Source organism: Neovison vison, chromosome 13, assembly GCF_020171115.1.
Source record: "Neovison vison isolate M4711 chromosome 13, ASM_NN_V1, whole genome shotgun sequence".
In the NCBI taxonomy this organism is placed as follows: Eukaryota; Metazoa; Chordata; class Mammalia; order Carnivora; family Mustelidae; genus Neogale; species Neogale vison.
The window spans coordinates 48,350,936-48,376,186 of record NC_058103.1 but is presented as its reverse complement, the minus strand read 5'-3'; the positions used below and the strand labels follow the sequence as shown (position 1 = coordinate 48,376,186).

General features: G+C 43.1%; 1 protein-coding gene across 7 annotated transcripts in view; it reads right to left on the bottom strand.

Annotated features, from left to right (window-relative positions):
* Positions 1 to 25,251, bottom strand: part of NIN (ninein) — a 98,415-nt gene that overhangs the window by 35,201 nt on the left and 37,963 nt on the right. For all 7 annotated transcript variants that reach the window (XM_044231218.1, XM_044231212.1, XM_044231219.1 and 4 more), the window contains 12 exons: positions 16,935 to 16,974; positions 15,411 to 15,601; positions 11,163 to 11,309; positions 10,545 to 10,712; positions 9,918 to 10,054; positions 9,467 to 9,607; positions 9,042 to 9,216; positions 6,479 to 6,589; positions 5,997 to 6,086; positions 3,817 to 3,955; positions 1,881 to 2,002; positions 103 to 608 (listed from right to left, as the gene is read on the bottom strand). In XM_044231218.1, the coding sequence (XP_044087153.1) occupies positions 103 to 608; positions 1,881 to 2,002; positions 3,817 to 3,955; positions 5,997 to 6,086; positions 6,479 to 6,589; positions 9,042 to 9,216; positions 9,467 to 9,607; positions 9,918 to 10,054; positions 10,545 to 10,712; positions 11,163 to 11,309; positions 15,411 to 15,601; positions 16,935 to 16,974 (1,967 nt within the window). The remainder of the gene's footprint in view (positions 1 to 102; positions 609 to 1,880; positions 2,003 to 3,816; positions 3,956 to 5,996; positions 6,087 to 6,478; positions 6,590 to 9,041; positions 9,217 to 9,466; positions 9,608 to 9,917; positions 10,055 to 10,544; positions 10,713 to 11,162; positions 11,310 to 15,410; positions 15,602 to 16,934; positions 16,975 to 25,251) is intronic.

Here is a 25,251-nt window from a genome sequence, read left to right as displayed (position 1 = left end):
TGTGAAACTAAAGAGCCCAGTCAAAGTCACCCTATGTGAATGGAACTTCTGGTGCCCCAAGGACAGTACCCCAGGTTTCTCCATTTTCCCCTATTTTCTTACCTTCCCTCTTGAAGTTCCCTTTGGTGTTTCTCCAAGAGCTCTTTTCGCAACTCCTCTTTCTCAAGAGTGTGCTTCTCCATCAGGCTTTTAAGCTGCTCCTGGTGAAACTGCTCTAATTCCTGAGTCAAGCCTCTCACCTTCTCTTCTGTCCAGGCGCCATTTTGAATGAGTCCTTCTCTCTCTCGGTTAAAGCTTTCCTCTGCCTGCTCCAGGTGAGCCTTGAGTTCCAACTCATGTTCCAATCTCAGCTTCTCCTGCAGGTGAGTCTTTTCCTCCTCCCATTTTCTTTGCAGTTGTTTTTTCTCGTCCTCGTGTCTGCAGATAGTTGTATCTTGTGCCTCCTTGAGCACCACTGCCTGACCCTGAAGTTCTGCTAGTTCACTTTTAAGGTCACTTATTTGTTTTTCCAAGACATGCACTTCATTCTCATACTTTTGCTTCATGTTCTCTTGCTCCTTTTCATAGGCGACCTTGGTTTCATCTAGCTGCTTTTCATAATGGTGCACCTGAGGTCAAAAAGCAAAACCACCACAGTGTTATTCAACTCAAGGCTGTGGAAAGGTGACAGGGGCTGTGGCCACTTTTTGCCTATGAGACATTCTTCAGTTTTCCCATTTTAATGACTTGAAAACATGTCAAATAAGATATATTTGAGTCAGGCATAATTTGCTTTCCTTTTTAACTTCATTGAATCTTATTATTATTATTTATTAGAGATGTTATTTATTTGAGAGTGTGCACACATGCACATGAGCAGGGCAAGGGGGGGTGGAGCAGGGGGAGAGAATTTCAAGCGGACTCTGCACTGAGTGGGGAGCCTGATGCAGGGCTCCATCCTATGACCTGAGCCGAAATCAAGAGTCTATGCCCTACAGACTGAGCCACCCAGGTGCCCTGAATTTTATTATTTTCAGAACAACTCTAAAAAAAATGACTAGACTTTCCCATAGATACCATCTGTCTTCCCATGCATCCTGTCCAGCTGTAAATGTAGGGTCTTAAAATACTTAATTAAATTCAAGCATTTCTTGAACACCTATCACAGGCACTCTGTGGGCCTTGTGGGGACCCAAAGTGAGATAAGATGTAGCCCTGCCATCCAGAGGAAACCACCCTAGACATGGTTTTGACAAGTACAGACAAGCATACAACAAGGCAGAATGAAAAATATAAAAGGTCTAGGAAACAGAGATACATTGTAACCTGGAGATCCAAAGACGGAAAAGAAACCACATTCGGTCAAGGGTATTTAGGAATGGGTTCATGCAAGAGGTAGCATCTGATATAAACTCTGAAGGGTAAGGAGACTCTTAAGAGTAGGAAAGAAATAACGTAGCATGTAATAGCATGAACAAGAGAGGACAGTTTGATGGAGAACAGCGAACTCCTGTTTCTGAGAAGAAGGTAAAAGAGAAGACTAAAAGTATAAGTTGAAGCAACACGGTGGAGGGTTTTGGAGGCCAATATTCAGAACTTGTACCTAATGCTAGCTATATCAAAGGGCTTTTTTGCTTTTATTAAGATGTTTTGGAACCAGCTGGAAATAATGTATTGGCCTTCAAGTTTCATGCTTGCTAGGTCTGAAGATAATACATTTTGGAGAAACTCTCTCCTAGGAAGAAAAGTCTTCAGGCTCTGCTTATGAAACCATCCTGAGCTACCAAACGCAAGAGGAAATGTATAGAAAGTGATGCTCTATGAGTAAAAAGAATTAAGAACGTCCTTCATGCAAACGCTTGTCAGAGTTCAAAGAAATGTACAGGATAAGAAGGACTTACTTTATCTTCAAGCTCCAGTCTCAAGTGACACAAGTCCCTGTGATGTTGTTCTTTCATCTGTTCAATGACCAGCTCCGCCTCGATGCTCATGTTCAATGGGTTGCATTCTTCAGAACTGAGCCCTGAAAACACATGGGATCTGTTGAACCTGTGGCAGGTTCTTTCAGTAACACAACTGGCATCTGAGGAAGGGATGTCCAGCTTAAGGGATAATTTTTAGCCTAAATTACCACTAATGAGATCTACTAGGAAACCATAAGAACCCAAGAGGCTTCTTGTTTTCAAGCATTAAAAATGAAGGTGAATGGGCAGTACCGTAAGATTCTTTCATGGATAGACTATGTGCCAGACCTTAACAGAATCCATCTTTTTGTGAAGTAGGTGGGTAGGGGTGGAAATTCTTGTTTAAAGATGACCTTCTTAATGAAAATGCCATGGAGTGAGGTAATTTGGTGACACCAACCCTCCTTCTATCCCATCCAACAAATACTACGGGACAAATTAGCAGAGGGGCAATGTGGTAGAAGGCGCCTGGAGGCATTACCTTCATTGGTCAAGATCTCCAATTCACCACTCAGTTACAGAAGATCGAGAAGTATAGTATTGGTTCCCTACGGTGCAAGTGGAACGCCATTTTCAATTATCAGCTCAAATTTTATAAATACAGGGCACCAGTTAGGAACCTAGATATAGGTAGTTTGGGAGAAAAATTCTCAACTCTTACATATGGGTTCACTTCCTCAACTGCCCATGATGATGACTGAGAACAATACTGAAATTTGAAGTGAAAATTGGAGGCTGAGGCAGAACACAGACAAAATGATGATGTCTAATACTATGTGGACGTCTCTGAAGGGAGGGGATTCAAAAAGGCTTTTCGTGTGGGGGCCCATAGGCAGATAGGAGAAAGAGCCTGTCTGGCACCTGGGATTGACAGTCTTGCCTTGGCGTTTCTTTTCATATATTGTTTCTTTTCAGGTGGCATAGACCCAATGTGAGAAGTGATACTTGGGGTATAAGCCTCCCCAAGATGGCACAGCTTCATATGCCTATGAGGAGAACCCCCAACACTATATGAAGAAAGTCCCAGAAAAGCTTTGAGATGCATCATATGATCAGCTGGGTTCCATCCTCACACTACAGTAAAGCCACTGATCACATACTTAGAACTACAGGAAAGGTCTTCTGCTCTGTCCCAGTCCCCTCCCCAATCCCTTATTTATTCTAGAATGAATAGATAAAAAGAGGAATAAACAAACCTTCTAAGAACCTGTACTTCTGTAGCAGTGGGGAAGACTATAACAGAAGAATTTATTATGAGCCCTTTCTGAAATGCAAACTCAGCACAGGAAGGAGGAAAAGAGCTAATAATGAATGTAGCAGGGCTAACTCTGCCTTTCCACCTCACCACTCAAAATCCTCCTCACAGGCACAGTCAACCAACATTGACTTACTTGTTTTACAGAGGCAATGCTGGTATTTAGCACAGCCAGCATAAGAAAACCAAATTCTGGCTTCTACTTGGCCTATTCTCCAAAACCATAATCATACTGCTGAGGCACTCAAGAAAGGGAGGACTCTGCAACAGCTCAGTGTCTGAATTCTAATGCTCACAAGGCCTTAGACTCTCAGAATTGTGGTCAGTTGTTTTTGTTTTGTTTTATTTTTTTAAATAAAACAAATATCCTTGTGGTTTGATTTTTCCATTCTTTTGTTGATACACGTAAAAATCAGATAGAAATATTTTCATAAAGACTTTAAAGACAAATGAAAAAATAGACCACAAGTGAAATAGCTCAAGAAAATTGTACTGCCAGGTTTTTTTGTTTTGTTTTGTTTTTGTTGGTTGCCAAAGTTGTGCAATTTTACAACAAACATGGCCCTAAAAGCAAAAACTGAAGCCCAGCCTCTGGAAAGATGATGTCGAATGGCTTACCCTGGTCAGGCTCAATGCAACCCCCATTAGCATCAAGTTCTTCGGACAGTGAGTTCTTCAAGGGAAGTCTCACCACTTTGCCTTGTGTACGAAATTCTTCCAGCTCAGACTGGAGTTCATCCACTTGGTCTTGTAATACCTTGAGTTTAAAAACCAACACTAGTCTTATATGTGACAGCAAAAGCACAAGCAGCAAAAGACAAAATAAACTGGACATCACCAAACAAAAAACCTTTTGTTTCGAAGGGTATCATGACAGTAAGAAGACCACCCACAGAGTGGCAGAATAGTTTTTGCAAATTATGTGGTCTGATAAGGGACTTGTAACTATAATATATGAGCCTACAATATACAGTTACTACAACTCAATAATAAAAAGACAATCCATTTAAAAATTAGGCAAAGGATGTTAGATAGATCTTTTTCCGAAAGAGGGACGCTGATAAGCACTTGAAGAGATACTCAAAGGCTTCGTCATCAGGGAAATGCAAATAAAACACTCAGTAAGGTACCACTTCATAACCCCAAGGGACGGCTCGACTCCAAAAGCCACAGCCAGAACAACTGTTGGCAAGGATGTGCAGAAACTGGAACACTCATGTTGGTGGGAATGTAAAATGGTGCAACCCTCTTGGGAAAAGTTTGGCAGTTCCTCCAAAGGTTAAACATGCAGTGATCTTCTAACCCAGCAATTCCTCTCCTAGCTAGATACCCAAGAGAAATGAAAACCTAGCCACACAAAAACTTACACACAGATATTCACAGCAGCATTATTCATAACAGACTAACCCCGATGTTCATCAACTAATGAATGGGTAAATAAAATGTGCGTAACCATATAAGGGACTAGAACGCAGCAATAAAAGGAAGGAAGGGCTGATGCATGCTACAACAAGGATGGGTCATGACAACATTATGGTTAAGTGAAGGAGGCCAGCCACTAACGACCATGTATTATATGATTCCATTTACATGAAATGTAAAGAACAGGTGAATCTACAGAGACAAAAAGTAGATTATTATTTGCCTAGGGAGAGATTATAGCTAAGTGGAGTGGGAGTTTCTTTTTGGGGTGATGAAAATATTCTAACCTTGATTGATTATGACAATGATTGTATAATTCTATGAATATACTAAAAGATACTGAACTGTACACCTTACATGGATGAACTGAATGGGTGAATGGTATATAAATCTATTAAAAAAAGAAACACTTAGTGAATTTGGGGAGTTTGGGGAAATAGAGATGACAGATTTTACTAAAGAAATCATAACTTTGAAGATCTATAAGGAAAATACCTCTCTTTGATTAGAGCCTAGAGTCAAAACTTAATGGTAAAAGTGGCACTAATGTTTCATTTCTTCTTTCAAAATGTGCACATGTATTTCCTGGAAAGGCAGCCCATGAGCGCCCTCATAAGGATGTGATTGTTTTCCTCGTTTCTGCATGAGTACAATTTTCATCTAAAGTAGTTATTAGAACTGTTATATTTACCCTTGTTAAAAGCCACAAGTGTTTTTGATTTAAGGGAAAAAAAAAATCCCAAATTCCTAAACTTAGGAGAGTTACTTAAAAAAAAAAAAAAAAATCAAAGATTCCTATTATTTATAAGGACGTTTTTGTCTTTTCTGGTAGGAATGTATGAGGATTTATTGGCTGAAGACTTGAGTGGTTTTGCTTCATTTGCATTTTGTAAATAATATAAGGAATGTATTCAGAAAAAAAACCCAAAAACCACAGGACAAAGCAAATTATATCTGATTAGGTCTGCGGTGTTTGATTAAGTAAGACTCATTTTGGAATAAGCCCATCAACATGACCATGTATTTCTCCACTTGGAATGAAATGATATTCTCCTCTAAGCACTAGCAATTTCTGACCTAGATAAAACAGACTTAAATGCAGTTTGCATGATTTCCTAATATTTTGGGGATACAGCTAACATTTGGGTTAAGTGCTTCCTAGGTCCAGGCTCTGTTCTAAGCACTTCACAAATATTCACCCATTGACTCTTCACAACAAGCTACTGAGCGGGTACCCTCATGTTTCCCGTCTTACCAATGAGGAATTGAGGCGCCCACAGATTATTAAGTGACCTGCCTATGGTCACTAGTAAATGGTGACACGGGCCTTGAACCCCGGCCCTCCTGCACCTGTTGGGTTCTCCTTAGTCACTCACCCTGCACTGCTGCTCATATTCGTTTCTCATCTGGGTCAGCCTCTCCTCTTGCAGAAAGAATTCAGCACTGCTGGGATCAAGGTCACCAAACTAGAAACAGAGAAAGAGCATAGTTTTCATTTTCCCCAAGTATCTCTCTTGGACCTTTAACCCACCAAAAGCCCCAGATCCTGGTGTTCACCCAGAGGATGGTCTCTTGAGTATGAAAGGAATGTGACATTTAAGCAGAACATTACCAACTGCATGATGGGAAGAAAATACTAGAGAGATGTGTTCAGCTAGGGCAGGGATCACGTCTCAGCACTAGGCAGTATTTTCCCTCGTATCCAAGCTCTGAAATTATATCCCTGCCAAACCAACGGCCTCCTTGAGCCATCAAAATACTTCTCTAATAGAAACTTCCTTGGGGGCGTTGCTTCTGCACTTTTGAGTAAACTACACTTAGGGCTGCGTGTCAGGAGATCAAATTTAAACAGATTTACCTTTTCGGCTAGCAGGTTTTCCAAATTTCGCTGGAGTTTGTTTGTCAGATTCTCATACTCTGCCAACTTTTCTGCATTTTCCAGAAGCTCATTTTCTAGGCGACTGTTCTCCTGAAGAAATATGGAGAAATTAAATGGGCACAGAATTAAAAATAAGCAGTGTCGAATCTTTTGGGAGGATGCATAAATTAATTTGTGCTCTAGATTGAATATGTTCATCTTGAAAGTTTCAGTAGATTAGAGAGGACAAAAGTAAATATAAAAAAACTAATATTTATCTTATAACCCAAAAATCTACCTCCTCTTTCTTTGACCTTACAGAACGATGCTGTCTAATATGGTAGTGACTAGCAGTCACGTGTGGACTTGAAATGTGGTTATATGAGATACACTCTAAGTGTGTAAAATACTCACCGGACTTGGAGGAGTTAGTGCAAAAATGCAAAATGGCTTAGTAATACTTTTTATATCTTGATTATGTGTCCAAGTAATGTTTTGGAGATACTGGATTAAATAAAAACAATTCAGGATTACATTCACCTGTTTCAATGTGGCCATTTGAAAATTTGAAGTTCCATATTTGGCTTGCATTGTATTTCTATGGGCTAGTGTTGCAATAGAGTATTTACTGACATGAAAAACATTCTCAATATATTGTCAAAATTGGTAGCAGGATACCTTGCTCATCTGATAGCAAAAAAGAACTCAGAAAAGTTTAAAAGGAGAATAATGAACATTGCTTTTATTTACTGATGATATAGTTTAATTTATATTTACAATTTTATTTTGGCTTAAAGATATAAAAGCTACACATACAGATTTTTCATTACTTATATGTTTACATTATTATAATATAATAATACATCAACAGATGTCATAAAAGATTTTTTTTAACCTGTATGTATAATAATTGTTAGATTTCTAGTCACGTTTGCTTAAATAAATAAATAAATAAAACCTCCCAGACGTGCATTTTGACATATGTTCTGTTCCAGTGTTAAAGGCTGATTGGAAGAACATTATTTTCAGAGTATATTTTGCCAAAAGAATATAAAACCAGTATATTTTTAATACATTCTTGTTCACACCCTCACATAGCAATATGGAATAAAAAAAGAATGTGCTTGAAGTTTTTTTTTTTTTTTTCCTTAAAAAAAAAAAATCACCTTCTCTCAAAATGCCAGTTTTAAAACTCTAATCTTTCAAAGTATGTCTAAATTTAGATGTCAAAACAGTTAGGAGTGATCTCTGTGTATCAGGCCTGTGCTGGTCCTCTGGAAAGTAACAAGTCAGATTCTGTTACTGACCACAAGGAAAACACAGTCTGGACCATGGGGAGGGAGACAGATATAGATACAATCATCTACGATGCCTTATCTTCTGGCAAGAAAAAAGCAAGCATCATGGGAATGAAAAAGTCATGCAGTTGGCCATGTTGTAAAAAGCAGTGAAGGAGCCTAAAAGTCCACTGAGGAACTGAGACAGGTGAGGGCAGGTGGGGGCCTACTGGCGGGACCTGCAGCTGGAAAAGCAGGAGGCCAGGCTCCCTTTCAGGGGCCTTCAGTGCTACCAGGCTGCACCTTAAGAGTAACAGCATGTTCTTTAGTCAGTTCTTAAGTGAGGTAACTCTGGTGGCCGTATGGGGGTTGGGTAGATGGAGAAAAGGTGCACAGACGTCAGCTGAGAAATTCTGACGAATTTGAACCTGTGCAGAGGCTGCAGACACGAAGAGGAAGGGGATAAATCTGAGAGACCTTTCAGAACATCAACAGGTCTGAGAGACCAATGAATGAGGTCGACTGAGGATCTTAGCTTCTGTGACAACACATGGTAATGATGGAGACTAAGGAGGAAATTCCGAAAAGGAACCAATTTGATGGTGAGAGTGGGAGAATTCACTCAGTTTTTGATGTGTGGAGTTTCAGGAACAATATTTCATATTCTATGTATATTTATTACCTTACAAACTCCACATATTTAAATATGCTCTGAGGTAGACATCACAATGACGCCATTTGGGGCATCAGGAAACAGGTTGGGATAATGTGATCAAGCTTTTCCAGTAAGTAGTGGTATCCAGAATGGAACTCGGCAGTCTGAGTCCACAGCCAACCCCCTTTAGACTACACTGTACCATATCAGAGTCCAATAAAGAGAGAGAAAGATCGCTTCTTCTCCTGAGACACAGGAAAGGAGAGGAGGATGTATAAGGCAAAAGCCGTATTTGGAAGCAAAGAAACAAAACTGTTGAGCTATGTGTGGCAGGAGACAATGCTATCTGCTCTGACCTGGGGTGGGAGACAGGGAAGGGAGAGGGCATTGACCAGGTGGAAGAGGGAAGAACAAGATACACTAATCAATACTGTGGGCAAACCAGAAGCCTGGCTCCTCCTGAAATCTGGATCCCAGCAGGGGCTTGGCCATGTCTGGGTCATGACCAGCAGGGCAAACTTCCAGGAATCCTGGGACTCAGTCATGTACAGACCCACCCTCTTATAGAGCCCTAATTTTCCGGCAGTATCCCCAACAGGGACATAGGCTAGAGACCTCCCAGGAGGATTACCTTTAAAGAGAGAGCAAGGCGGTCCCGGATGTAGTTCTCTTCTGTTTTTGCCTTTTCGATTTCCTGCTCAAGTTCCAAACGCTGCTTGCCCACCTGCTGCAGGATCTGTTCTCTCTCCTTCCGGAGTTCATTCTTTAAGGCCGCTATCCGTTCCTTATACTCTTCATCCAGTTTCCTGTGAGAAGGGAAGACCAACGAGCTGCCATCCAATCCCTCGGAGGGCCTCTGCAGATCCACCAAAAATGGAAACACAGGGTCACAGAGATGGGAACCTCCTTAAAGGATCTAACGTGTCCTGCTTTCCTCTAGGCTTGACTACACCTACGTTGCCCCAGCCCAGGTGTGGCCATGCAGGTGGGCAGGCTGAGTCCCACCTCGAGGGGCCAAGGTGGCAGGAGGGAGGGCTGTGGCCCTACTGGTCACACCTGAGGTTGTACTCATTCCGCCGCTCTATGGCTGCGTGGTGATCGTCCACCTCTGAAGCCATAAGAGTCTTGAGCTTCTCAGCCTTGTCCAGATCTGACCGTAGCTTCTCCTTTTCTCTGACCACTTGGTCAACCCGCTCCCTAGAAGGAGAAAGAGACCAAGTTCAAGAGAAACTGTCTTGAAGTAACAAGGAGATCCAGAAAGGCTCTCATCTGGCTTGCTTCGACACAAAGCCAAAACCAAGACAACCCAAACCCTTCCAAAACAGAAAAACATTTCCATGACCCCCTTCAAAAGCCTTACGCAAATCTAAGTGCTACCTGGTTTCCACAGTAGTGAGATGCGAGGACTTGAGCCACATGTGTGCACAGAACGTGTCCCGGGCATCTAAAGGACGTGTGGCTCGAGTGGGAAAGGGGATGGGGCAGGTGAACCTTCTACTCAACTCACAGCAAATGCCGGATCTCAGCCTTAAAGCTGGCCAGAGCTGCCTGGTGGATACCATTTTTGGTGACCAGAAGTTCATTTTCAAGAGCCAGTGTCAATTCTGTCAGGTTGACATTTCCATCAAGGCTAAAATCCAAGGCCTAGAAATCACAAGTTGAAGATGATTACAGGTTCTGTCCTCTAAAGTAGAAGCAGGGGAGGGCATATACAGAGAAGTAGACTGTATAGTCAAGAAGCTGGATAATTACGTCTCTTTAGTGACTGCTTAGGGACCATCTTCATCTAAGTTCCCTCTGAGGAAAAAATAACGTACTTATTTGCATGTTTAAAAAAATACTATCTGGCACTGTAAATAAATACAACAATATGAATCTAATCTTTATCAACCAGAAATCCGTTAAAGAGCACTGCACTTCTCAATAGTTTAGGATTTACGAACATGGAAAGTAGTTAGCAACAGACTCCTGGTCACATGGGGTAAGAAAAGTTACCTCTTATCTCTGAGATCTTATGAAAAAATCTCAAGAAATCATTAAGGAGAAATCAAATCAAATCAAATCAGTGTCAAAAGTTTTGGAATTTTCAACCCTTCCCCAATTTGTCCTATTTGTCCCATGTTAGCTGCCACACCTTAAGGATCTCCTGGCTGTTCTCAATGCCCTCTTCCTGCCAGGAGTCGAGTATCTTCTCCACCGATGCATAGCCCATCCCATCGTCCAGGCAGGAGAAGACCCGAAACCCAATGGTACTTGTCATCACCGATGGGGTTGTGGTGCGTCGGCCACTCTCATCGAAGGACTGGAAGAAGAAAGAGACTTAAGCCAGATGCTGACCCAAACTGGACAGTCCTGACCACAATGAGCAGGAGACATGTCTCTCTAACACTACTAGAAAAACAAGTCATACAGCCCCTTTGATCTTTCTTTCCCAAGTGAGTCAAGAATGCAAAGCTTATCAAGAACAGTCCATCTGGTAGCGAATCCCTCAACATAGATGTGTCTGCTTAACACCAGGTTTCTTCTGATCCACAGCTAACATTAAGGAGCCTAATTAGTGGCTTCCCACTCTGTAATTTATGGTCACTTTTCAAACCCAACTTTTCCTTCCCAGTGGTTTAGTCTGTCGTCTTCTTTGGCTTCTTTCTCTTCCTCCTCCTCCTTCTTCAGACAACAGGTTAATTCATTAGAAATGATTCAAATGGGTTCTAACTTCTACTCACAGAGAAACCACTTCCTATTGCTTTCTTACCTGCATGGAGAGGTGCCTTTTCAACTGTCTGTAGGGAGTAGACGCTGATGGTGTGAGGGATTTTCCATTTTTGAATAGGCCATAGAAAAAATCTTCTACACTCATTGTACCATCAGGATCAAGATTATGGAAGACTTCCTCAAGCATCTAGAAAACAGTAACCACTTACTTTCAATATTTCCCTCAAAATAACACAAGACCAAAGTACATCTGTGGTCAATAGAACTGGCACCACTGTTGACCCTAGAGCTCCAGGAATAGAACATGTTCCTTTATTCTCATTTCACTGAATTTATTTTCCTTTTCAGGAATAGGTCCTTCCTCCTCCACTTCCTTCTCCAAGTAAATGTCCATTTTCATAATCTTATGCAATTTAGCAATTACCTGTTTTTTCTTTTACTCGTACTCTTCAAATGGGTTGTCTGTAATGTTGCTATACATTAGTCTATGGATTAAAAAATTACTTAAAAAAATATAAAGGTCTAGCTTCCCAGTGTTGTAATAAAAGAAATAAGCTTGGATTGGGGGCAGCTGGGTGGCAGAGTTGGTTAAGCATCAGACTCTTGATTTCAGCTCAGGTCATGACTTCAGGGTCATGAGATGGAGCCCCAAGGCCAGCCCCATACTGGGCATGGAATCTGCTTAAGATTCTCTCTCTCCCTCTGCCTCTCCCCAACCTCTCTAAAAAAAAAAGAAAAAAAAAAATTTTTTTTTTTTTGTTTTACAATCATTAAGCCATTATATTGTGGTGACTCTACACGATATTTTGCTTATACTGAATTTTTGAAATTGGTACATTAGCACAGCAGAATTTGGTCTGGGACAGACTGCAATGATCTAAGAGTTTGGGTCTGAAACCCAGGACCTGGGATTTAGAGCACTACTTGAAACAGCAATGCATGTTTTGGGTTTTTATTTAATGCTTTAGCACAGGGGAAATAAAGATTAGCTGAGATGGATTTGTGTGTGTTCAACAGAAGGATCCAAAAGATGTAAAGAGAAGGGAATTTTGTCTGGCTATTTTGTACCCTCTAACAATAACCAAGTGGTCCTCATCATGTAACCGGGGAAGGAAAAACCGGACTACAGTCCCTTCCAGAGGCTTGCCTAGGAGGTGGTTTGTGTCCTAGCTAAACAGAAGAATATAAAGGGATGAATAAAGCAGCATGAGTCACTGACACCATGAAACAGGGAGGAAAGGCAATGACCTCCTTTTTCCTGACAGCTGGATTCCTCTTTACTTTGGGGGCTAAGATTTTTCTATACAGAAACATCTCCATTGTACAAATCACCTGAGGATCTTGTTAAAATGCAGATTCTGCTATCAGGGGGCTGATATAAATCTGGGGGCAGGGGCTCCAGATTCTGCATCTCTGACAAGCTCTCAGGTGATGTCCATGTTGCTGAGTGGCAAGGGAACCTATAAAAAGCAGCAGAAATACTCTTGAGGCAGTGGAGTCTGCAACCGGGTCCATTCTAACAAAGGTCTCTTTGTGACACATCTTCAAATTTTGAATATTCATTTCACCAGTCTGGACTATTGCTAGGGTTTGTCGTCTCATAACTTTTGATTTTATTATTTGTGGAAGTGCCTGAGGCATTTATCTCAAATGCTTCTTTCCAAGTCACATCCAATAGGAAACATCTGTTTCTATTCTTTTTTTTAAAATACCACTTCCTCTAGAGAGGTCTCCGAAACAAGAAACCATTCTTTTCTTTTCTTTCTTTCTTTTTTTTTTTTTTAAGAAACCATTCAAAAGAGTGGAAATCTCTGGAAGAAGAACAGTTCCTAAAAGAGAATTAAATGGTAAAACCAATGGAAAAGTATTTGGGGTGAGATTCTGAGGTTACTAAGATCTCTTAGCATTTCTGTCTCATTTTTACTGACCAAAAGACCACTTTCTTGGAGGTCCACCAAGCCTGAAGTCACAGTAAATCCAGGTGTGCTGACCAAAGTTTAAGCATGATTTTGACTCTAACCTTAGCTCCACACTGCTTGGTCTTGTGACCTCAGCTAAGCCTATGCACAGTTTCCAGAATGCCTAAAAACCCATTGCCTCATCCCTTCAAAATGGCAGAGCAATGAGTCCCACTAGGAATTGCACACAGCAGAGCAGACAAGTGGCAAAGAGATGCCTATGGACTCTGGAGAAAGCAGGGTTGGGCTGAACAGAATGCAAGGAAAATGGGCATCAACAGGGGTACCCCCCTGGGCCCTGGGCAGGAGCCAAATCTAGAACCCTGAGGACATTCTTACTCCTCATGACACACCAGCCGGGTCTCAGATGTTTGATTTCCCAATGTGTCAGTTGGGAAATGATGCACCAGATTAGGATTAACAGACCCAAATACCCAGAGAGGCCAGGAAGGTGACGTAGATAGATGAGGCTGGGTGGTCTTCAGACATCACAGAGTGGGATGTCCCATTTAAAGCGAGAACTGAGCACATGAGCACAAGCCCTGTCCAAAGGAGCTAGCCAGTCGCCTCCCACTGTTAGCAGAATGGAGTCAAATACTCTGGTTCTTAGAAAAATCTCCTAATTTAAAAAAAAAAAAAAAAAGTATAGCAAAAGTTCAGTTTTAAACATTTGGCAGGCCTAAGGAGAAAACCAAAAGCCCCAAAAACTTGGGCCATATTTGGCATCTAGGGCCATAATTTGCCAGTCCTGCCCTAGAGTTGTCCTTGCTTCTGGAAAGTAGGGTACATGAGATAGGCAATCTAGTTCCCCTTCAGGGTAACAAGCAGCAGGGACATCACTTTCTTTATCTATAAAATGAGGAGAGAACTAAATCCATAATTGCTTTCAGTCATGAAATCCCATGATCCCAAGTTGCAGGGTGATGAGATCATCTTGAACTTTCGGCTCCTCTGTGGTCTAGAGCCGGTCGTATGAAGTACTATAGTATTTCATGATTTTTTTTGGCGGGGGAGACATTAAGTAAAAGCTATATTCAATGAGCAATCTTTTACTCATTCTCGATCAGAGGAAAATAACCAGCTGTGCTACTTCTCTTCCTGGGCTTTGGAAACTCCACCATGGAAGAAAATGCAACTCCCCACAAATGGCTACAGATTATCCCAAGAATTGCTCTTACAGAAATAATCCAAGTGTGTGCAATATTTCTTGGCAAAACTGCCCAAGGCTCTGCATACTGCGCTGGTTTACAGTAAGGAGGATGAATTTAATTTTATGATTCAACAACCAACCCTGAAAAATAAATACCCACTGAGCCATTAAGAAAGTAGTCAAAGGGCACAGAACAGTCACACATTCTAGGGAGAAGCAGGGAAAAGGCTTTTCTGCAAATTCGGCTACTTGGTGGCTTTTGATGATGAATATCTTTCTGGCTTAGGAAAATAATACCACGTAGCCCCCGTGCAAGCAGAAAGTATGGTTTGAAACATCATTATAATCCAAGACTTCCCCAACTATAACTGCAGCCCTAACCTCTGAGTCCCTCCTTGTTTTCAACACTTGGAAAAACACATCTTAGAATTACTTCTCTCCTCATGTTTCACGGTCGTTCAAGCACGCAGTCCTGGTCGTTCCCCTCTTCATTCTTCAGAAAAGATAAAACTCAGAATCTCAGCAAGCAGGAGTCTTTGGGTTTCCTTCAAGATTCTTCTGTGTCCCTTCAAAACTACCAACCTACCCTTTTCCATTTCTTCATGACCAGAAAAGTGCGATGGCTCCCGGCTGGGCCCCTCGCACAGGCTGTTCTGACACCAATATGCCCCACAAGGAAAGCTCAGACCCACCTCAGTATCCAAGTCTGTCCTACTGAAGAACCCATGGTTGATACGGAGATCTCTCCAAAAACCTAAACTCATCAGCCTGGCTTTTGAAATAAACACTCGGCCAGCTCCCATTCTCTCAACTCCGTGTCATCCAGCCTCGGAGTCTTTCCCACATTTTGCTCAGTGAAAGCTACTTCTACAAATACATTTGACGTGGTGGCTGCACTGAGGTCATGGCTGATAATGACGTGGGGTAACACGCTTAGCACAGTGAGGGGCACATCGTGTGTGCCTAGGAGGTGTCAGCTATTGTCAGGGTTGGTCCTCCCCCTAACACAACATGAGCTTCTCCAGAAAGAATCTTCATGGCTTACTTCCTAGAAGAAAAAAGAGACTAGAGTCTCTGTAACATGCTGCAGGAAGCCAAAACACGGCTGTTCCTAGCCTGTGGCCTGTCTAGATTTTATCATGATTACTATTCCTGAATGAAAACATGGCGCAAGGCTTACCTCTCCATCCACATTCTGCAGACCGTACTGCTCACAGATGGAGACCAGCTTCTTTCGGTTCAGGTGACCATCACGGGTGATCCCCAAGTCTTCACAAACCTCCTGTAGTTTCTCTTCTATCCAGTCTTGGGGAGCGGAAGACCCACTTTGTGAGGCATTCAGGTCATCTGGGTTCCAAAATCTTAACTGACCTGAAATAAAAACATCTATTGTGCTGTCCGCAAAGGAAGTGCAAGGAGAGCAAGCCTATCCTCAAAGAGAATTGTGTTTTGTAAAAGTTGGTATTACAGGAATGAGACTATTGATGCTGGTTCCATTTTGATATGAATCTGCTGCTCAAATGAAATGGAACCACGGGTTCTTGGGCTACAACTAGAGCCAAGAGGCACCTTCTTCTACACCACGCAAGAAACACCTCCCGCACAGGCATACAAAGGTTCTAGGTTTGTTTTCTTCCAACTGAAAGCATGCACAGGCTTCAGGCTTTGGTGTGATTGGAAAAGAAGGCTAGCTGAGAACCAGTCCAAAGAGACTTCTATGCCCTGCCCCAACTATAGCTGCCAGACGTCACTATCGCCACTCCTTCGAGTCCAAGCACGAGAACTGCTTTTACTGAGAAGGAAATGATTTCATGATAAATATCAAAACATAATCATTAAAAGTCTCAGGATTAGCCTCTTTCTAAATCTTTACACCTTTAGATATTCTGCCCTACAAACCCACTTGAAAGAGTACATGGTTGCAAAATGCCAAGTGACTCATCATCTAAACATTAAGGATAGGGTTTATTTGAGCGCTTAAGGGTCAGACTTCCCATTTAAAAATCAAAATGTATTTATCCTCTATTAAAAGTTCTCACTTCAAGTTAAATTCTTCACTTGCGCGTTAGAGATTTATGAAGTCGTTACTGAACCATGAGATAATTACTGGCACAATTTTGCGTGCCTGGAAGAACCTTAGGAGGCTGAGAAGTGCATTTAGTGCTACCCTTACTATTTATTGAAGAAATTAAGCTCCTTACTGCTGTGTCTTTCCAGTTTAGACACAGTAATTACACTTAAGTGGAGCTTCACCAGGGTAGGCTGTGAAGGGGGTGCTGCGCAGGAAGGGGGAAGTTCTGTTCGCTGAACCACAGTGCCATCTGCTGGCCACAGAAGTCCAACAGGCTTTGCAGCGGCTTCAAACCATGGGAAACTTGTCAATGAGCGCGTTTTAAAAGGGCTCTATTTAGTTTTAGGACTGCCCATAGATTAATTTGAAAGTTTGTATGAGACAGTAATTGACCCATAAGTAAAATCCCACATCTTAGTTGCCATACCTTGCATGAGGTTAAAGGCTAAGGTTTTAAAACTATGAATGTTCCCCTGGAAATGAGGTTGTTCTCGTGAACGTTGTTCTTAAGGTTACTTCGCAGCTGGCCTCCAGCCTAGGAGTAGCTGTTGGGAAGAAGGCTGGGAGATGCAGGAAGTGGGGGGTGGAGAGTGCCCTGTGATGGGCAGAGCCGGACACACACTCAGTTCCTACCTTCTGCTTCATACTCCTCACTGCGTTGTGTCTTCCAGTGCTAGAGAAGGTGAGAGAAGATTAGCGTGTTTTAGTACATAATTCAGTTTTTCCAAGATCAGAGCACTTTCTGGTTCTGGAATCATCAGCTGGATGAGTCCCATGACTCAGAACCCTCCATGTGGGCTCTCCGGAGTCAACAAGCCAATCCAGAAGAGACTCCTAAAAAACACCAGGTAGCAGCCTGCTCTATTTCACTAGGGATTTGCCTTTCACATGTGCAAACTGACTCATTCAACAGCAAAACCTAGCACAGCCAATAAAACCAAGCCAAAGCAAATACTCAGAATTGGTCAACCAACAAAAAATTCATACCATGCATTTATGAATTTGTTCTTCAAAACAAAAACTTGGGTGCGAGGTATTATGGTACATCTTCAGAATACAACAATGAACAGAACAAACACATTTCTTGCCTCGAGAAGTTCATACGCTAATGAAGACATGCAGACAAGAACACAGAAACTACAATACTGTAGTATATGAAGTGTTATGATGGGGAAATTCAAAATGTTATGAGGGTACCTCAATGGGATCCTCCAGACTCAGGAAATCAGGGTAGACTTCCTGAAAGAGGCAACATCTGAACTGAGACCTGAAGGGTGAGCTGATGACAGCCAAGTGAAAAGGAAGGGACAGCCACTATTTGCTGAAGCACAGAGGCAAGAATGAGCCTAATGTGTCCATGACTCAGTGAGGAAGGAGACAGAGATGCAACCCAAAACAGGTAGGCCAGAAAGCTCAAGTTAAATAAAATCTATGTTACTGGTAAAGTGCATAAGAAGCCATGAAAATTACCTGAACTGGACCAGTTTGCTGGACTACCGTGCTGTGTTACTACTGGGTCTTTTTCAAGTCACAGCATACATCTGTAGTCCATGTACTATAGAAAAGCACCCAGCCAAGGGCACGAAGCAGAACCCAACTCCAGCCTTGGCTCCACCGACCAAGCACAGCACAGGTCTACTTCCAGTCAGTGGCAACAAGGAGGTTCGCAGTAGCTTTTGGCTAGCCAGCAAGCTGCCTAATCACTCCTGCGGGGAGGTTCTACAACCATTGCAGGAAACCCTGTTGAGAAGGGGGTATTCCCCCTTTCGAAAGGGGCTGCTGTCTCAGCAGAGATCCAACTTGACGAATGAAGCTGCCTTTGATTACAAATACCCAGCCTTTCTCTGTGATGGCTGAACTACACAAATCGATCTGATTCCCTGGGATCCTAAAGAAACTCAACAGGAGAATACAACTCATTAACTCCAGTTTGCAAGAGCTTGGATCCCTCACAGCAAATAGTGTGCCACCCAAATTCTAAGCCGGAATGTTGACTTTCAGTATCTCATTCAAGCGGAGATGAGTTGAGGTCATCTACTTTCTTCCTCCCCATACTCATTTACACTGGTCCTTTCCAGTGAACTAAAGGATAGATGTCTACCAGGGTTTCACAATTCCATATTTTAGTTAGAGACTGAAGCTAGCACCAGAACGTTCCCTCGGTTCTGCCACACTATACTGAAACCCAAGCTGGCAATGCTGGGAGGGGTCATTCTCACCGTGAAGAACACGTCACAAGACCGTGACTCAAAATGCGGAACTTTACTACACGTCCTTCAGATTACAACTGCAAGTCGCTAATACACATGGTAGTTATGGAAACAAAATTAGGGGACAGTGGGACTTTTGCTTGTCTGTGATTACAATTTTAGCAGTCCACATTTCCTCATAAAGACACACTGCCGACCCAGTGGACGGAGGAGTCACAGTGGGGGTGGGGAAGGAGCAGTGGGGTAAGCAGCCCAGCGTCCAGTTTCTTACACCACTGGTTCCAGGCAGAATTTAACTGTTGTCATAGGAAATGATTTAAGTCAATAAAGCTCCACTAATAAAAGCAGCCTGCCTCTCTGTCCCAGCATATTTATTTCCTCACCCACAGAGCAAAGAATTAAATTCTTCTACTACTTTGGCATCCCACATTGTGAAAATGTATCATTCGGCATGTCAATTGGAAGCACCCCAACACAAATCCACCTGAAACAAATAAAATGGGTTTCTATGATCTAAGAACCATCATGCAAAATGTAAAACCGACTAAAATCATGAGCAGGGAACAATTTTTTAACAGCACAAATGGACAGAAAAGTAACACAATTTATATCACCACTGGACCCAACAAGCAAGGGAGCCCCCCCTTAGTAACAATCCCTAACATAATGAGGTGCGTATAGTGACAGAAAGATTTATTTCACATTTGCTCACTTCTCAATTCATTTTAAAATAGGAAGCACTTCGTTCAGAGGTGCGAGAGGCTCCAATATGCAGAGGGGCACGTGACTCTATGGGCCTGGATGCGTGTATCTGAGTCACTTCTCAGAACAGTATTCTCAGTATTGCCCTCCTTCCCTGATTCTTCCTCCCAACTAATTCGAGTGTGGGGACATGGGAGCCAGACTGCCTTACCTACTGAATTTGGCCTGGACACATTTATGAATTGCTTTTGCCTCAGTTTCTCCATCAACAAAATGGGAATAAAGTAGTACATAGTTCACAGAGTTGGGTAGAATGCTTAGAATTGTGCTTGGCACATAATAAGCATGATAAGAACTTATTTTTATGCGGCATGTATATATATAGAACTTATTACATTTCTTTTTGCAGATTTTATTTTTATTACCATGTTTTAAACTTAAGGCGTTAAGTTGGGTGGTCCTGGGTCAGTATCAGTTATTCCTATAAATTTATAAGAAAAATGCCAAGTCTGATGGAGGACAAGGGGCGTTAGAGAGGAGAAGGTTGAGTAAATTGGAAGGGGAGGTGAACCATGAGAGACTATGGACTCTGAAAAACAATCTGAGGGGTTTGAAGTGGCGGGGGGGTGGGAGGTTGGGGTACCAGGTGGTGGGTATTATAGAGGGCACGGCTTGCATGGAGCCCTGGGTGTGGTGAAAAAAAATAATGAATAATGTTTTTCTGAAAATAAATAAATTGATTTAAAAAAGAAAGAAAAGAACCTGAATAGTGGGAACGAATTAAAAATAAAAGTTGTGTTTGTATCTATGAAAAAAAAAAAGAAAAAGAAAAAGAAAAATGCCAAGTCTGGCAGATATGCAAAGAATACAGACAGGCAACACAGTTAAACAAATATGAGGAAAGACTCATTTCAACAGCAAAGTATAAATTAAAACCAAGGAAACACTTTGTGCCCATTAAATTAGTAGTATTTAAGACAGGGGTCCTATTACCATCAAGGTTATGATTTATTTAAAATAGGCCTGTTTAAATGTTACTGGAAGCAATGTGTATGGACATTAGCTTTTAGTAAAGAAAATTGCTTCATGTTTGAAAGCCATAAAGATGTTCATACTCTCCAACCCAGTAATTTCATGATTTCTAATGATAGTAAAATCAAAGGAAAAATGCATATGCATAGATATGTACATTTAGCACTTTTTATAAGAGTACTGAACACAATTTAAACTTTGAACAATGGAGCACAAAGTACAATTATACATCATAATATAGGCATTAAAATTATAATTACAAAACCATATAGGAGATGGAAAAATGTTCTCTACACTACAACTGCTGCTGGCAAAAATATTTATACAATTAGACAAAGACTGGAAGGAAACAGACATAATCAGAATTGATGCATTTGGTTGAGGGAATGTGGCAAACAATTATATTTCCTTTGCTACTCTAGATGTTCACTGGGATCCCTGGGGTGCTTGGGTGGCTCAGTCAGTTAAGTGTCTGCCTTCAGCTCAGGTCATGATTTCAGGGTCCTGGAATCAAGTCCTGCATTGGGCTCTCCGCTCAGTGGGGAGCCTGCTTCTCCCTCTCTCTTGGCCTGTCTCCCCCCACCACCCTCCCCTGCTTGTGCACTCTCTCTTTCTGAAATGAATAAATAAAATCTTTAAAAAGAAATACAAACAGGTCCGACTTTGTTTTTTCTTTTACCCACCTGCCCTCAAATCCTCACCAAATGAATTTCGTATGTTGTGGGGATGGGGAGAAAGAGGAAGAACTTCCCCTTTGCTACACAACCCTCTGTGATATCTGCGGCATCCTTCCCCTGTGTCCTGGCAGGGGAAGCATTGCAGGAGGCCCAGATGCCCTTCAAGAGGATGGAAGCTGCTGCTGGTGCCTCCCAGTCTAAGCAGAGTGTGGAAAGATCAGGGACACTGGTCAGAGACCAGAATAGGGGCCTGAGATCATGACACACTAGAGGCAGCTTAACCTGGTGGCACCAGGTTCAGCCCAGCCTCCTGAAGCCCAGGCAAGCAGCTCGGGCAGCTTTAACAATATCACCCAAACCCTCTGGGCAAGTGGTAGTGGGTAAGGGAGAACTTGTTAGAAAACGGCTAGGGTGACGATCACGTATGCATTTCTCCCACGGCCCTACGTAAGAAACCTAGATGCAAGCTAGGACCAGCCTTCTAGAAGCCGCAAACTTATGCTGAATGGCTGTAGTTTCATTCCGCAACTGCTTCGGTTGGAGATGGAGTTTGCTGCCCAGAAACGAGCTGTGCTTGTCCCCATTCTCCACCAAGGGTCTGTTCCTTTAGTAAGGGGGAGGGATAAGCACACAGTGGCTGAGTGTTTATTAAATTGCAATTTTGAGGGGTGGGTGGACGGGGGGGGGCTGCAGTTCCAATTAAAAAGCAAGGGGAGGGGGAAGGGGGGATGTCAGGTTGGAAGGTTGGGGGGATGAGCTCATTCGCCTACTAGAACAGCTCAATAAAAGGAGGCATCATTCTGGAACAAGGTCTTTTCATTGCTGCTGGTGTACCCAGTGCAGTGAAAAGCCTGGCAGGCACAGACCAGCCATGAGCATCGGAAGGGAGAGAATCTCACAAATCTGGAAAAGTCAGGAGAGAAGGGAGGGACAATTGTGGGCATGTGTTCTCGAGACTAATTCAGAAAAGGGATTTTTAATTTTTCCCTTGAAGTCTTATATCCCCTCTCGCTGCAGAAATGGATATTAATCAATGCTTCAAAATCATCCTGTGGGACTTCCAATGACTGCAGAAGCTGGAGGCAAAATGGCAGAGGGCATGAGCACAGGGCTGAGCAGAGAGATGGGGTTTGGTCCTGCTCCGGCACTCTGGGAGCCCTCAGTACCCAGCCTCAGCCACAAGGCGGGGGGGGGGGGGTGGTGTTGGTGAGCCACCCCGGGGGGAGGAGGAGGCATGAGCCTGGCACCTGGGATATGTCCACCACTGCTACTAGCTCAGCCACGATGATGTTGTGATTAAGGATCTGGGCTCTGGAGCTGGACCCCCCCAGTTCCGTGCACCTCCCACTTATGTGTGTTCAACCTTGGCCTCGTTACTTAACTTCCCACCCGCCTTGATTATCTCACCATGCCTGCCTACAAAGGTGTGCTAATACTTGGAAGGCACTTAAAACGGTGCCTGCTATAAATTCAGAGCTAAGTGTCTGTTAAGCAAATAAATATCACTATTACTATTCCTATTATTTGGGTGTCCAAAGCTAGGACAAGGGCAGAGAAAAGACACAGCTGATAGACCAGTGTCAGCTTTCAGAACAAACCCAAGAGAGACTGTAGAAATGACAGCTTGGAACACAGTAGTTGTGATGAAGCCATCAATCTGTGATTCAACTTAGGAACAGGGCCCCCCAGAACCCTCCCCATGGGTGGCAGTGTCCCCTGGGTGGCCACAGCTGGCAGGCAGGGGCGGCTGGGGCTTCTGTATTACCGTGCCCAGCATGTTGGCCCACAGCCCCACTGAGAGCAGCCAGAGGGGAGAGGGTCAGAGGTTGCTGGGCCCTGAGATGGCTGCTACAGAAAGCAGCCTCCAGCCCCCTACCACCCGACCCAAAGCAGACAAAGGGAGCCCCACACCCACTGCATGGGTTGTGCCTCTTCACATCTCCTGGGCCATTGTGGCCGGCATTCTGGCTATCCTCTAGCTGGGCCAGGGAGCCCCATGCACATGGGCCACACCAGAGAAACTGCTTTCAGGAATGCTTTCTTGGGAGGGCCACCTGCTTTGCTGGACTGCAGAGCAGATGGCCTGAGCCTCTTGGAGCCCGGGCTTCCAGCCCTGAGGCGGGGGCAGCATCTGTAGCCTGCGGGCCTGGTGAGGCCCCCGCCCACAATAGCCCAGTCACAGCCCCCACTAGCCATCTGCTCCATAGTGCAGACCTGTGCCCCACAGAACGTATGGCTAATTAAAACGATTATGGGGGCGCACACGGGGTTATCCTTTCCCAGCAGAGGTGGCTGAACTGATCTCAGCAGCCTTAAGCAGATGTGTTGGGTTTTTTTTTTTGTTTTTTTTTTTTCCCCCTTTTCCTTTTTTTGAAAGGGGAAAGCCTTGCAAGCCTAGAGAAAGGAGGAAGGAAATTTACCGCGATAACAAAGCTCCCCAAACAAATGGAGCTGTAATGTCCATTTGACGAAGGCAGCACATTTAGGCGTCTTAGACTGCCTTAGGAAGTCTCTGGCAAAACCCACACAGAGATCAGTTCAGAAGAGTGCCTATAACCAAAAACTTGAGACCTTTCAAAACTACAGCATCTGTGAAATATGTAACGAATAGTTCTAAATGTCTATAAAGCCCTTGCTCTGAGCCAGGTCCTGGGAACCCAGGACGCCCAGCAGGGCCCCTGTTTTGGCAGGGACACCCTTCCTGGGACTTCAGTTCCTTTCTGCCACCCTGCCTTTGAAGGCACACCGGGCAGTGGAGGGCCTGACCGCCCAGCCCCTGATCTCTCCGCTGGGAACCCAAGGTCAAGCTGCTCAGTTGCCAGTCTTCTGCCTCAACCACGAAGCCAATCACCTCCTTTATCTTCACCAGTAATTAAAGGTACAGGTAAGGACCACCGACAACAGGAGTTAATGTAGGATTTTTAACGGCACACACATGTAGAGGGGTCCTGCTACACTGTCAAAACACCTCCAGGACTACCAGGGTGAAGAAATGCTGAATTTAAGAGTTTGAGCCTTAAGTCTCTCCTCCTACCAAGGTTGGGGAGTGTTCTCGGTTCACTGGGTTCTTATGTCCCTAAGGAAAGGGTTGTTTGTTTTTTTTTTTAAGATTTTATTTATTCACTTGACAGAGAGAAATCACAAGTAGATGGAGAGGCAGGCAGAGAGAGAGAGGGAAGCAGGCTCCGAGTCCGATGCGGAACTCGATCCCAGGACCCTGAGATCATGACCTGAGCCGAAGGCAGCGGCTTAACCCACTGAGCCACCCAGGCACCCCAGGAAAGGGGTTTTTAAATACATCTGCTCACCGTATCTTACTCATCAGAGCTGTTCTCGGTGGGTAGTGAACACTGCTTTTCAATTTGGAAAATAAACTTAATGGTATAGTTGGAAAATGTTACTCTTATCATTAAAATTAACTTGCTGATTTTTTTATTTGTTGTCTGTTTTATTTTCTAGTTGGAGAATCATTACTGGAAACTGCTGACCTGGAAGGACGTGGGCGTTGGGGCTGGACGCCAAAGGAGTTCCCTCTGGGATCAAGTCAGGAAGGCTTACCAGGACGGCAAAGCCTCAAAGTCTGAAAGCGGCAGTCTATGTTCGAATGAGAGATACCTTATTAGCTTTGAAGGGACTTCTTTATATCACTTTCAAGTGGTCTACTATTGCATCTTGAATGAGCGTTTCATCTCCAGGAATAGCCAAAGGCTCTAATAGACTTAAGAAAAAAGAAAAGGAAACACTGGAATTCCGTTAAAAAAAAAAAAACTATCTTGATGATGTCACATCGTTTGATGGGAATAAATGGCATCAGTAACGAGACTGCTTACTTTGTCAGACTAGAACAAGAAAATCTAATGGGAGGAAGGGGAAAATAGGTATATTTCAACTACCAAAGTTCTTGGCAGACCTTCTCTCTGTTATTAACATGTTTGCTCCGGCATCAAATATTGCCTCTATACAATATAAATGAATAATTCATGAAGGTTAATGGCAAAGTTATGCACATAAGAAAATGAATGTAAGGGGACCAGAAGTCAGTTTCCCACTGCTTGGCCAAGTTTGGTTTTCTGTAGGGTAGTAAAACCAGTTTGGGGGGTTGGTTTGTTCCTTTCTGAGTTCTTAAACCCCCAGCACCCCTCCTCTCCCTCTCTCCACAGCGGGAGGGACACAAAGCGGTGATTGCATGGCCATTGTTGAGCAGACGAAGCAAATGGCTTCCACTTTTCTCTCAGGTCCTCACTTAAACTGCCTGGTTTTGGCTTACACTCCAATTGTCTATAGTTGAAGAAATCATTGTTTAAAGCCTCCTGCTCCCGATAATAATCT